General features: G+C 43.3%; 1 protein-coding gene across 1 annotated transcript in view; it reads left to right on the plus strand.

Annotated features, from left to right (window-relative positions):
* exoc4 (exocyst complex component 4) overlaps positions 1 to 13,182 on the plus strand; it is a 59,977-nt gene that overhangs the window by 11,198 nt on the left and 35,597 nt on the right. Inside the window, exons 9-11 of the mRNA XM_088289062.1 lie at positions 891 to 1,036; positions 1,213 to 1,301; positions 11,362 to 11,458. Of these exons, the coding sequence (XP_088145188.1) occupies positions 891 to 1,036; positions 1,213 to 1,301; positions 11,362 to 11,458 (332 nt within the window). The remainder of the gene's footprint in view (positions 1 to 890; positions 1,037 to 1,212; positions 1,302 to 11,361; positions 11,459 to 13,182) is intronic.

Here is a 13,182-nt window from a genome sequence, read left to right on the forward strand (position 1 = left end):
AGACGCACGCTAGGGCTAAATGGGCGCCGGTAAATTATGGAGCCATTTGATAACGTTGGTGGCGCTATTCCGGAGCATATGTATGGCGCACCCGGGCGAAGACGAGCGAGCGAGGAAATAGAACGGTTTTGAAAAACGAGAGGTGACGGGTGCGAGCGAGGATAGAATGATGGAGTGGAGGAAGTTAACTTTTCTCCGTCGGACCAGATTTGCGATGGGCTCGTCCTATTGTTAGAAGTTGATAAGATTTTTATGAAGCATGATAAGACGTTGACGGATTTGGCCATGGATCATTGGCTAAAAGGAGGACGCTGCTCTCCGAAGTGGTCATCACACACCATCAGTGGTCTCTGAAACAGACATCGTATTCAATTAATCAATTAATTAATCATTTTTGGTCTCTTGGAAAATTATTTTTGGACTATTTTAATGCATCCAGCTTGGTGGACTGACATGGTTGAAAATCAGTGGTTGGCCGTACATTTCACACCTCGGTCTTCAGTGAAGTCCTACTTCGTCCTACTTGAATAAAAAACCCGTCCTATTACCGTCATTTGTGACACCACCTGGAGAAAAAAACAAAAAAAAACACTTACGCAGTACAGAGTGAAAAAAATCTGAAATCTCATTGACTTTGACGGAAGGGATGCACACACGATTGTATCTGAAGGACTCGGACGAATAGTGCGTGCTACTGGTTTTGTGAAATCTGCCTGGCAACACAAGCTAGCTGAGTTCTGATTGGATAAAATCTCTCACTAAAAATACACTCGGATTTAATATGATTTCAATGTCAAGAATATGATCATTTTTTTCTTGATTATGTGAGGCCAGCAAAGAAAGCCTTGACGGCCCACCGTTGTTGAAAATGAATTGTCTGTGTGGACCAGGTGCTGCTAATGGAGTACCTGGATGTGAAAAACAGCCGCAGCGCTACAGAGCCGTCCGCCCAGCTCGCCTACGCCAGCACGGGCAGCGAGTTTGCCGCCTTCTTCGCCAAGAAGAAACCGCAGCGCGCCAAGCAGTCGCTCTTCAAGTAAGGACCACGCACGGCACTCGTCCAATCGAACCACGCCACTCGTCACCGAAAGTCCGGTCGCACGAGTAATATAATGCGCGCCCAGAGACTTTTGAGCTGTTCACAGCTATGTGCTTCATTTTCACGTCGCTCTTTTTTTTTTTTTTCCGCCAATCTTTCCGTGCCTCTTTTAGGTTTGAATCATCATCCCATGCCATCAGCATGAGTGCCTACTTGAGAGAGCAGCGACGAGAACTCTACAGCAAAAGCGGAGAGCTGCAAGGTGAGGAGGCTGATCGGGAGTGAGAGTGTTGATGAACATCTGGAGTTGTTGGGAGGGGGCGGGTGCAGATGACAGGACGCGACGTGTGAAACGTATTGACGGAATGTAAAACGAGGCGTGTGGAGGCGGTTGAGAAAGGAGAATTTTTGAGCAGATGGACGAGCTTGCCGCTAAGTCATCAGGTTTCGAAATATGCAAATATGAAATATTTTTCGTTTCAGTTGGTCTATCTTTCCTTGTGTATTTTGTTTTAGTTTTAGTTAGTTTGAAATTTAATTGGGATAATCTTTTGTTTGTTTTTTTTTTGTTTTAGTTTAGTTACTTTTAGGGCTTGACAATGTATCCTAAAAAAATAAATAAATAAATAAATATAGATAAATAAGTAACATAAATAAAAAATAAATATATTTTTTCCTAATTATTTATTTATTTATTCATTAAAAAAAAACAACTAAAAAGTTTAGTCATCAGTATGAAAAAAAAATAAATAATTTAATTAAAACAAATATATATATATATATATATTTCCCAGGTGTACTTATTGTATAACTGCACAGTGACTCGAAGTTCAACTGTACGTCTTCAGCCTATTTATCAGTAAAACTCCAACTCAGAATAAAGTGATAGTAAAAACTCTTTGAAATGAGCCAAGTTGACAGGAGGGAGTGCAGATAGCAGCTGGACAAAGCAGGTCGAGATGTAACACTCGGAAAAAGAAAGGGATAGCAGGGTGACTTTGCAAAATACACCCACAGGGACAGACCTTCAAAACCCTCACACACACACGCACACACTTTGTACACACAGACACACTCAGCAGTGAGTGAGCGAGCTGCACAGTCAGACCCTGGAGAATCAAAGCTGCTCTATTGCTCCTACATCTTCTCTCCCGGAATCGCCGTCTCTTTGCCCGTGACCTTGAGGTTTCACTCTGCGGCGCTGTTTGCCTGCAGCCACTCCTACCTTCACACCGAAGCCCCTGTGGACAAAGAAACACAGAGAAAAAAAAGCCAACGAGACAGCCAGGAAAACTCTTTTTATCTGTACATCGAAAAATGCCCCAAATCTGACTTCATAGTAATTAATCAGTTTATCGACAATTTATGATTCAGTTGTATCCAGATTTAAATATTTTTGGGTGAAATTCTAAAATTAGGGCTGCAGCTATTAATTGAATAATGTGGCACCCACGTCACTCACCTGGCCAGTTCCCACTTTTTAGCACAATGTGAGGTGCGCGACTCCATTATTGAGTTTAATCATGTAAAATCAAGTTACAATCTGATTACTCAATTAATTGATGGGACCGTTGGTAGAGTATTCGATTGAAACATATTTGATAGCTGCAGCAGTTGCTAACGTAGCACCACCTCATTTGGCATTGATAAGATTGTGTGGAATCACTCGATGAAATTGGATCAGGTATATAAAAATTAGGATTTTTCATTAGTTTGTTTTTATTTTGTTTTGGTTTTTGATTTATTTATTTTCATGATTTTTATTAATATTTTTTATTGTATTTTTTTTAGTTGAGTTATTATTAGTTTTAGTCTTAGTTTTATTTTATTTTATTAAATAGATGGAGTATTTTTCAAGGTCAATATAAAGTCACTAATTAATATGTAATAAACTAAACCGGAATTGTCATACGACTGACCTTGGTTGTTCTTTCGCTACGGATGTTCAACCATATGAAAAAAAAAATATTTAAAATTAATGCTCATGGTTAACACACACAAGATAATGATGCATAAATAAAATGATTTTGAAAATCCAGGTTGACAAGCAAGTAAGCTGTCCCCTTCATCCACCTCCTGCTATATTAAATACGTTGACAGGCATTTGAGTCACAAACATTCAAAGTACAATACAAAGATGTTGCCGTACTCACTAAAATTCATTAATCCAGTTTCTATTCTCCTGAGTGAATGCCTTCCTTCCATAACGGGAAGAAGCAGCACTGATCAACTGTGGATAAAGGAAAAAAAAAAAACTCAAATAGGCTTGAAATAACAGCTCACTTTTTTTTCTACATCTTCCATCTGTCTGCACCTCAGAAAAGAACAGGCAGGATTTGTCTCCCCTTTTTTTTTTTTTTTTGAGTGGCTGAATGCCTCGAAGCGTTCATAAGAAGATGAGATTTCTCTGGGCTTTCATTTCACCTGTCACAATGCGCCGCGCCGTCCGCAAAGAGCCCCGGCCCCCAGCCTTTTGAACGGCCGCAACGGGATTGAAGCAGTAAGAAATCATTTAGAAAGTGAAATAAGTCCAATGCGATGTTCGGGTGGGGGGGGGGCAGGAAGGACGAAGGAGGGGAGGTTAAAAGTCATTGTTTTCATCAGAGTCCCGGAAGAAGCCATTAAGAGATTTCTGAGGTGGAGAAATTAGGAAAAAAAAAAAAAAAAAAACATGCATTGAAGACTTCATCCCGCATCAAATGAAATTGGGAGGAAAAGGCGCCTGAAATGAGAGATGGAGTTGATGAGTTCTCGTGGCGGCGGGATTTACTCGCCGCTTTGAGCCTAGTCGAGTGTATCTCGACGCTTATTTTAAGTCAATAGTGTTAGAAAGTCCGCTTGCAAACATTTCCAAGTGATTGCGGAGAATCCTTTTGGGTGCAACTTTGGCTATTTAAATTAAAGTCGCAGTCCTTGGCCGCAACATGAAGTAGACCTAATTACATCTCATACGAGAACAAGTTTGAAAAAAAAATAAATGGGACTTTACACAAAAATAGGTCCACACAAAATGTTCCCCCTGAAGCTTCTTTGGCCTCACATTGGGGCGTCCATGAAGACATTTTCCGTTTTTAATCCTTTAAGCAAAAGATATTTGAGCAATAATAATCTAACGTGGTTATATAATAAAATAAATTACTGACCGTATTTTCCGGACTATAAGCCGCTATTTTATTTTCCAAGATTTTGAACCACGTGGCTAATACGGCTTTTCTGTGGTATTTTCTTTCACCACTAGGGGCACTCTATAGTTAAGAAAATACAAAAAATATTTTTTTTTTTTTTTTTTTTTTTTTTTTCTCTTGGGTCTGTTCTGTTTTAGTTAGAAAAGTTGTTGCCTTTTTTTTCTCTTGGGTCTGTTCTGTTTTAATTAGAAAAGTTGTTGCCGTGTTTAAAGGCACTGTTTTAACAATCTGATTTTGTACCTTTATGATCATTCACCGTACAAAATTGTTCTGTCCTTATAGCCTGGTGCAGCTTGTCTATTGTTTTTTTGTGTGTGTTTTCCTCAAAAAAAGAGTTGCTACAGCTTATATACGGGTACGCCTTATAGTCCGGAAAATACAGTAATCTTTATCCTCTGCGAAGAACGATTATTATTTTTTTTTTTTAGCTAGCAGGAGCAGCACAATGTCCATCGTATTGCAGCAAAAGAAGAAAAACAGCTGATTGCATTTTTGCCAAACACACGCAAAAAAAACATTCCCCGATTAGCTCAGTACCTGACCAACCTCGCCGAACATTTCATCAGGCGCAATTATGGGCTTCACGTTCTCACTAAAGGCAAGGCGGTCCCTCGGGGGGGTGTAGACGACACGTCAAGGTTTTAATCAGCACGTGCAACTGTGCGGTAAACAGGAACCAAGCGAAGAAGTGTTTGTTTTAATATTACTATTACTTTGAAATGAATGTGTAATTTATCTGTTGAGCGCCGGCCGTATATCAATGTAACGCATGCCAACACATGCACGGGAAGACATAATTGCCTCTTGCACACTCCGCCACGCCTCATACGCTTCAATTAACCCGCAAGTCTTTATTACAGCTCCATATGTAGCCATATGTACCGCATTGTGTGGGGGTGTGTGTGTTTGTATAGGCTTGTCACAGTGCGCGTGTTTACTTCACACCACATCACCTCATCCACTTTCAATCACGCTTTCGATGAATAAATGATGAAAGTTACAATTTTCCATCTGTAGATATGTCATCATGACCAACACACACACACACACACACACCTCCGCTGTTGTCTGTTCAGCCGGCTGATGACACGGAATAGCCCGTCGGTCATTTTGGAGGTGAAGTGAGAATATATATTTTGTCCTCCCACCCATTCACGGCGCTAAGCCAGTAATATATTTTTAAAAAAATGCGTTGTGTCGCGGCCGGTCAGTGTGTTGTCTTGCTTGTCACAATCGTACCACAGCAGCGTGCCCGGCATATGCATGCAAATAAAGACACATGCTTGTGACCCACACCCCCCCTACCCCCGCCTCCGAGATGTTCACATCGCCCACTCTGAATGTATTTCGCGCGTTTCTGCTTTTGATAAATCAAAAACATTGGCGGAAGCGATCTAATTATAAGGAGCTTTATCCGCCCCCAGCTCTTTGATATGAGAAAATACGGAAAGTTGTGTGTTGTTTATGTATAAAACCGCAGCAATCCCTTGAGAAGGGGCAGAATGGTGGAGGGTGGGGGGGGGGAAGTGGCGTTCCATGTCAAGCTGCTTTGTACACGGCAAGGGTGGGACAGGAGGTGCAAATGGAAAAAGGGTCTGGCGAGAGATGTGGTGATGTGTGATATACGACGCACACGCCGGGAGAGACCAAAGCTTTGCATTCTGATTATGACAATAACCACTTTACCCTCCTATTCAATGACACCCAAGTCACTCACCGGGTAAGGCGCCAGTTAACAACCATAAGACTCTACAATCTCATTTGTTGACACCCATGTCACTCACCAGGTCAGGAATGAGTTCTTCGAAAACAGGAAATATCCCAAATTTGAGATCGTCTCACGTTTAACCAAAGAAGATAACGTGCAATGTCTACCGCAGAACAGAACGGGTTAGTCAATTTCCGGCCTACTTTACACTCTTATTAAATGACACCCATGTCACTCACCAGGTCAGGCTTCACTTCACCGCACGCCAACTCTACATTCTGATTCCCTGGCGTCTATGTCGCTCCGCAGGCCAGCCCCCAACTTTCAAAGCTATATAAAAAAAAAAAAACATCACAGATACTACAGTACAACCCGATATTGTAACCTGCACCTCACATTTAAAATAGTGGCGTTTAATAATGCAAAATTGTTTCTTTCCTTATTAATCGACGGGCTAATCAGTAGAATACTTGATTCTAAAAATGTTTCCTAGCTGCAAACATTCAGAATATTTCATCCCCTTGAGTCCTTTACCTCTCCTCCACGCACGGCGATCAATACCCGACTTTCCCGTCACCTCGCCATTATGGTTTAACATATTCATAAAGCAAACCTCACATGAGATTTGAACTTTGTCAGTCGATTTATTATTATTGTTATGGGATTTTAACGGCGAGGGGTCGCTCGCCTTTGCCTTGCCTGGCTCCTTTTTTTTTTACACGCATTTAATGTTCCGACTTAATAGAAATAAATCTAGCCGGTCCTTTCCCCGGCATTCCCCGCGCTTGTGTCACGAGGATGACGGATGAGGGCTTACGTAGGCGGTCGGAGCGCTTGTACGCATACCGGTTATGTCATAGGCGACACGTAAGACACGCTGTAATTGAACCACACGTCATCTGTATTTGTCAACTCGGCAATGCCTCGGGGAAACCTCCCAAACACGTCAGCGGTAATATCATACGTTCTTGGATCTGCTTTAAAATCGCTGTTTTTGACAGACGGCGTACTTTATTTACCCTGTACAATAATTTGCAAAGTAGATCAATAGGTTTTATAAAAAAAAAATCAATAAAAAATGATGTGACAGGAAAAGAATGTCTAATATATGTTTCCTATCTAATCTCTCGTCCCACCAGAAGGCAAAAGTGAGACTTTTTCCAACAAGGTCAACTTAGTTTGCTCAGCGGTGAAATTCAATCACAGAGAAAAGCGCCGGCGTATTCTTCTCCCCCAAGCTGAAGCTAATTTCAATTAGTGTGGGAGGTCCTGCCGTCGTTGGCAGCACTGAGCGGCACCTCGGTGTTTACTTTTCATCTCGGGTAGAAGCAGGCAAGTAAGTCGGAATCGTTGGCATTCGCTTTTAACTCATTCAATCCATTAGACGTATATTTACATTTTCAAAATTGTCGTCCCTGCCTCCCAAAGACGTATATATACGTCATAGCCGTTTTTTTTTGTTTTTTTTGCGTCATAGCTCCATGTTTTTATCTTTAGAACACAATATTCTGCAGGCCTTCAAAAAACAGAAAAAAAACCGCTGTGATTTAGGTGTTTCCTCTCGTGAAAACGGCTGGGAATAAATGAGTTAAGGATCGGGAGGTGTTGGCATTGGTGATGAACGGGCAAAAAACTGCTTGTGGCGGCATGCGACGGGTTCCTGAGGTGACGACTAAAGTTTCTTGTGATTTTTTTCTTTTTCTTTTGGGGTGCACACTGCTGGCATCGCATGGACCATTAAAGCGAATGTAGAATTCGATTTTTTTCCAGCCGAACTTTTAAAGCCCGTACATTGTTGTCACAGCATCACCGCCAGCCGCTCACTCAGTAAAATCCACAAAGCCATACAAAAGAAAACCACACATTTAATAATTAATCCCGCTCATTTCACGCCTCGATATATTTATGCTATTATTTATTTATGCTATTAATTCTCACCAGAGAGTTGGGTTCCCCTGGCTGGCGGAGCACGGGCTTCAAATTAATTTTAATAATGGAAAGCTCTCATTAAGATCCAATCAGACATGAAGGCTGTCTGAGTGTAATGGGATGCCCCCACACTTGACCAAATGATTCATGTATTATTGAGGCGCAGGTGGCATTTGCCCAGTCTATGACAAAGTGCGATTCCCTCGGAAACTGTGTTAAATGCAGATGATAAATGCATAAGAAAAAAAAAAACGCAGTTTGGTATATCAGGGAAGAAAATGCAAACCATGAAACAGCTTATGTTTTTGAAATGTTAAAAAGTGGTAAATGCTAGCAGAAGTCATCCGATAAATGAAAGATTCAGTCAACACAATAAGTAGGGCGGAGCCTCGAGGTGCAAATGTTCCTTTTAACGATCTATTTACGTACTATTAATTGATCAGGTTTTTTTTTTTTTTTATCCATACTTATTTAAAAAATTGTTACGAAGAGCTGAGTTTTGATCGGATTAATTGCATTTCCATTCATTTCAATGGGAAACATGACCTTGATTTATGAACAAAGTTACAAGCGAGCTCCCAAAAACAATTAAGTTCATAACTTGAGGTTCCATTTTTTTTAATGACTCACGGCGTCATCTTTTTAGGAAATTCACTTAGTTCAAATGACTTCCGTCCGTCAGGTTAGCTGACCGGTTTTTCCTTGTGAAGTCTCACCAAAATCCGTCATTGGTCCGAAACTTTCAAATGACTTTGATGCACATTCGCCGTCCATTTTTAAAACCTACTTTTATTCCTTGGTATTCAACTCCGCATAGACTTTTAATCTTCTTTTGGAAAAAATTCCAATATTTTGATAAGTGTTAAGGCTGAGAAAAGTAATAATTCACCTTGTGACAGACGAATGCTACAATGGCTGTTTCGAGACAAACAAAGTATCGCCTAAATATGTCATGGAGCTGAGTGACACTCTTGTAAATGAGCGATTATATCTTATCTTTACTCATGTCTTTACTCCTCGTTCTCTAACACGGGCTTGTACGTGCACGCTCAAATCACCCCAAGTCTCCGAAGACGCGCCGTTTGATATTACACATGCGTTTTCTCTCACCGCCTAAATCTGGTCCGGGGCCGGAATTCATCGCAGGATCAAACCGACTTTTTCTCATCAAACCCAGGAAAGTGTGGCTAATGCAATTTCACTAAGTCACTGACTGACTTGATTACATGTGGGCCGGGGGAGATGATGCTAGGGCGCTAACGGGGGGGGGGGCTGGTTGGCTGGCTGGAGGCTTGTGTGGTGTAGGTAAGTCTGAGGAGATACCGGAAAGTGTACTGCTCAAGATTCAGCCGCATTAAGATTCATTAGGATTCCTCCCCGTTCCCGCGCTAAGCCGTCCCTTCTTGCACACGCCGCTAATCCCGGATGCTCACCCAAGTCCGGACCAACAAAAACATTTTTCCCCAACTATGCGGCGACGGCTGGTAGCAGTCGGGTGCCATCCTGACCCTGTCACGTCCAGACGAGTCTGAAGGAGCCCCATGCATATTAATGCCTGCCGCTATTTAATATTCAACGGTGTTATGCCCTGTTGGCAGCTGCTCCCAGACCCTCATGGATCAGTGAGGCTTCCTCCTCGCCTGCCTCGCGTGACACTGTTGCAGATGTTTAGAGCGTGAAATTAAATTGGTCATTGTCATCGGGGACCAAAAGGTGGGGGGGACGGGTCGCTTGTTTGCGCACGTGCGAGCCGTTAAAGAAAACTTCCCAGACGTCTCGGAAAGTTGGGCGGAGGATGGAAGATGAGCGCTCAGGTGGCAGCTTTGTTTGTATTCCTCTAATTGAGTCCTAATTGAATTGGCACCAAAAGGAGGAGTCGCACAGGCGGAGGCGCCCGTTCGATGATGGCGGATCAAAGTCAGAAGTTCTCCGTTTGAACGTTGGCGCAGGAATAAAAGGCCGACCTCGTCGCTTCTCATGAAAATTCACCGAGAGTTGTCGCCCGTACGTTTCAAATAAAACATGTTCGATTAGAAATGCATTATTGAGCGCAGCCCGGGGAACAATAGCTTGATATGCATTTGAATGCACGCCGCCGAGGTAAGACGGAACGCGCTTCGGCACGGCGTGGAAGTGTCTTTGTGTTCTATCACACAAGCTTCGCAAGGCCATATTGGAAATGGAAATGGAAAAAAAGAAAATAAGTAGACAACACTAGGCCCTGGTCTTTGTTCCCAAAACTCACTTTGCCCATCCACCTCTTGAAATTTCCCATTAGCTCATTTAAAGTCTCTCGGGAACTTCCGTATCGCTAAATCACAATTTGCTTGCGAACACCGTGTGCGCCGTCATCCTTGGTTTGTATGGCGCATACCTGAACTCACGATCATTCTTTCCGCCGCGCAGTTTGCCGTATCGACGGAAAGCCGCAATTCCGTCTCCCGTCAATTTTATCGATTACTTCTGCATGAGTGGAGGTAATGAGCTTCAGTGTTCTTTCACTCCCCTGTGATATCCGCCTCGTCCCCCTTTTCTGCATGAAACTCCAACCCCGTTCTGCCGCCCCATTGCCCCAGTATCGTTCTCGGCTACCAATGACGCATTTTCACGTTATTTCCTGATTAGTCCTTGTTAGCTGAGGTGGAGCGTGGACTTACGGTTGTATTTGGGACTACGGGACAACATGGTGGTCTAGTGGTCAGCACGTGTGCCTCACAGTCAGGAGCCAGTCATAAAGACTCTAAATTGCCCTGTAAGGGATTTGTAGTGACCCGTCTGAGGCGTCGCTTGAAGTCAGCTTGGATAGGCTCCAGTTACCCATAAGAATTCAACATTCATTTGTTGTCACGTTTTCATTCGGGACTGAGACTGGACATGGGTGCCAGTACCGTATTTCTGTAGTCAGACTTGTACAAACACTCCAATGCTCAGACATCAATTCCCAACTTATGGCCATAGAATACTTTTCTGTCCACTCTTTACGGCAAAATAAAGTGTAGTACAAATTGTGGGTCCTTTTTTGGTAGACAGGCGCCTATGCCTTTAGTAGCCTCGCCGGGCGTTCCGGCGCTGATGGCGCATCTGGCAATTTGGTGGTAAAAGGTAGACTAGATTTTAGACTCCCAAAAAGCAGGTCTAAGTGGTGGTGCAGGTGGTATAATGCGATTTTGATTGAGACGGAGCCAGACCGATTTGGCAATCTTACGGAATCATTGTTTAAATCAATTCGTCAAAATATTATAATCCTTACCTTAGAAATATCTTAATAGCACCCACCTGACCACACGGCCCAACTATGGCTCACATGGACTGACTTGCAGGTTACCCGTATAAACGCAAGTACAGAACCCAGCAAGTCAATTTCTGCTTCCGTACTGCCGAGCTCTATGTGCGCTTTGACCGCCCAGTGTTTAAAGGGTATGAGGGGAGCCGCTTCGGTTGTCCGGGAGTCGGCTGCATTCCATTATTAGTTCTACAAGTTTGTAATTCTTTCTCTGTAGGTGGCGCCGATGACAACCTGATGGAAGGTGGAGAAATGAAGTTTGTGTGTAAGCCCGGAGCGAGGAACATCACTGTCATCTTCCAGCCTCTTCTCAGGTACGCTTCCTCTGACATGTCCACAAATCAAAATAAATTAGCGGAAAATCAAACTGAGTTACCAGAGAAGAAACGCCGACACTCTCAAGATGTCAAATCCGGCACGTGACTCAATAACAGTAAAAATCAAACTAATTTGATTACGAAGCCACTTAGTGACCATCCATTGATTTGTGACTTTTTAACGTTGATCGACTGACCGTAAATCGGACTCGATGTAACGCACTGGCTCTCCGGTTGGAAATGTTTTGTAGATACCCTCCAGAAATTGGAATCGACAGCCGTCTTCACGTTTGCTTTGCATTAGATTCGCGTCTTTGGAAGGCCTGCTCGTTTTCGACATAACTCCCAAGAGATTTGCTCCAATCTAATAATGAAGACGCCTAATTGAATTGTGATGCGCTGATGCATTACCTTCAAGGCTCCATTAAAGCGAGATGGTTCTTATTTCCTCGCCGCGCAATTTGACGCCACGCAATGTGTATTTGGAATGCACGGGGGTGGGATGATTGTCGCGTTTTTGGCACCTGCGGAGAAACGCGGCGACGGAGTAGCTGGCAAACTTCTTTCATCACCCTCATTGACTGCCATTGACGACTAAAGACGTCAAAAATAACATTTTCAAGTCAATCCCCACAAGCGATGCAAAAACAAACTCCGGAAAACAACAACAAAAAAAACCTCGCCTATGCCACGTTGTCAATAATGGTTTGTATCAATCACTTGGAGTTGCGACGAGACCGTGAGCGCCGCTGGCACGCCGCGGCTTACAGATGGTTTTCTAATGGTGCAGCTCTGCTGATGGATCGCGGAACGTCACGCCGCCAGCCGCGCAACTCGTGGCGACTTTAATGACTAAAAAAGCATTCGGGTCGCACGCAAGCTGGCTAAATTAAACCCAAACAACTCATGCCAACTTGTGCCATTTATCCGATGCTGCCATTTTCTTTTGTTTTCTTAATATTTTGAAGACATACAAATGCATGGGTGTCAATGGCATCCCGTCTAAGCCCCTCCCCCTCCGTGTGTTTCGCCACTGCTGCAAATCAACGTACGCATTAGGCGCCGCCAAGGCCGCCATTTGTTTACCATTCCGTCTTGGGCCGTCTAGCAGCAGAAAAGTTGAGAAGGTACGCTCTGGTGCCTTCAAGGTTGCGCGTGTCTGACGCTGAATATACTGACGGGGATTATTTATCCCATGGGGCTCTGAATCCCCTGCTGGTTAGAAGCCCGGCAGGGAGGGACATTTTAGTCAGTCAGACGGTAAGAAGAAAGAGGCAAGTAGGAGAAATGCTTTCTGATCGACAGTATCCTTCTGATGCAATGAACTCATTTACTCCCATTGACGACTAAAGACGTCAATGCTCCATTTTTTTTTTTAACCTAATTAATTGGTTAGTTAATATGCATGAATGGTAATAATAATAAAAGAGTATCTGACGTGTCCTCTGAGGTTGCGAAAAGTGACTATATGGCTTTGGGGGGGATTGTTTACGCATGCAGTCGCCAATTTAGTTGACTTGTGGGGTCTCCAGTTGACATTTTGCTGGTATTTCCACCTCTTGCACCGGCCGGGCTTGGCATTTTGAAAAGATTCTGCGAGGGGCGCTAATCTCTCCCCAGTTCACCCGTCGCACGAGGCCCGGGCGGGGCGATGCTTATGGATGTAAATTAGACAAAAAAAGATATGCATGAGCGTCATGTTGATAAAGCAGGGAGCCAAT

Source organism: Idiotropiscis lumnitzeri, chromosome 2 (assembly GCF_059441095.1).
Source record: "Idiotropiscis lumnitzeri isolate Australia: NSW breed Sydney's pygmy pipehorse chromosome 2, RoL_Ilum_1.0, whole genome shotgun sequence".
Taxonomy (NCBI): domain Eukaryota; kingdom Metazoa; phylum Chordata; class Actinopteri; order Syngnathiformes; family Syngnathidae; genus Idiotropiscis; species Idiotropiscis lumnitzeri.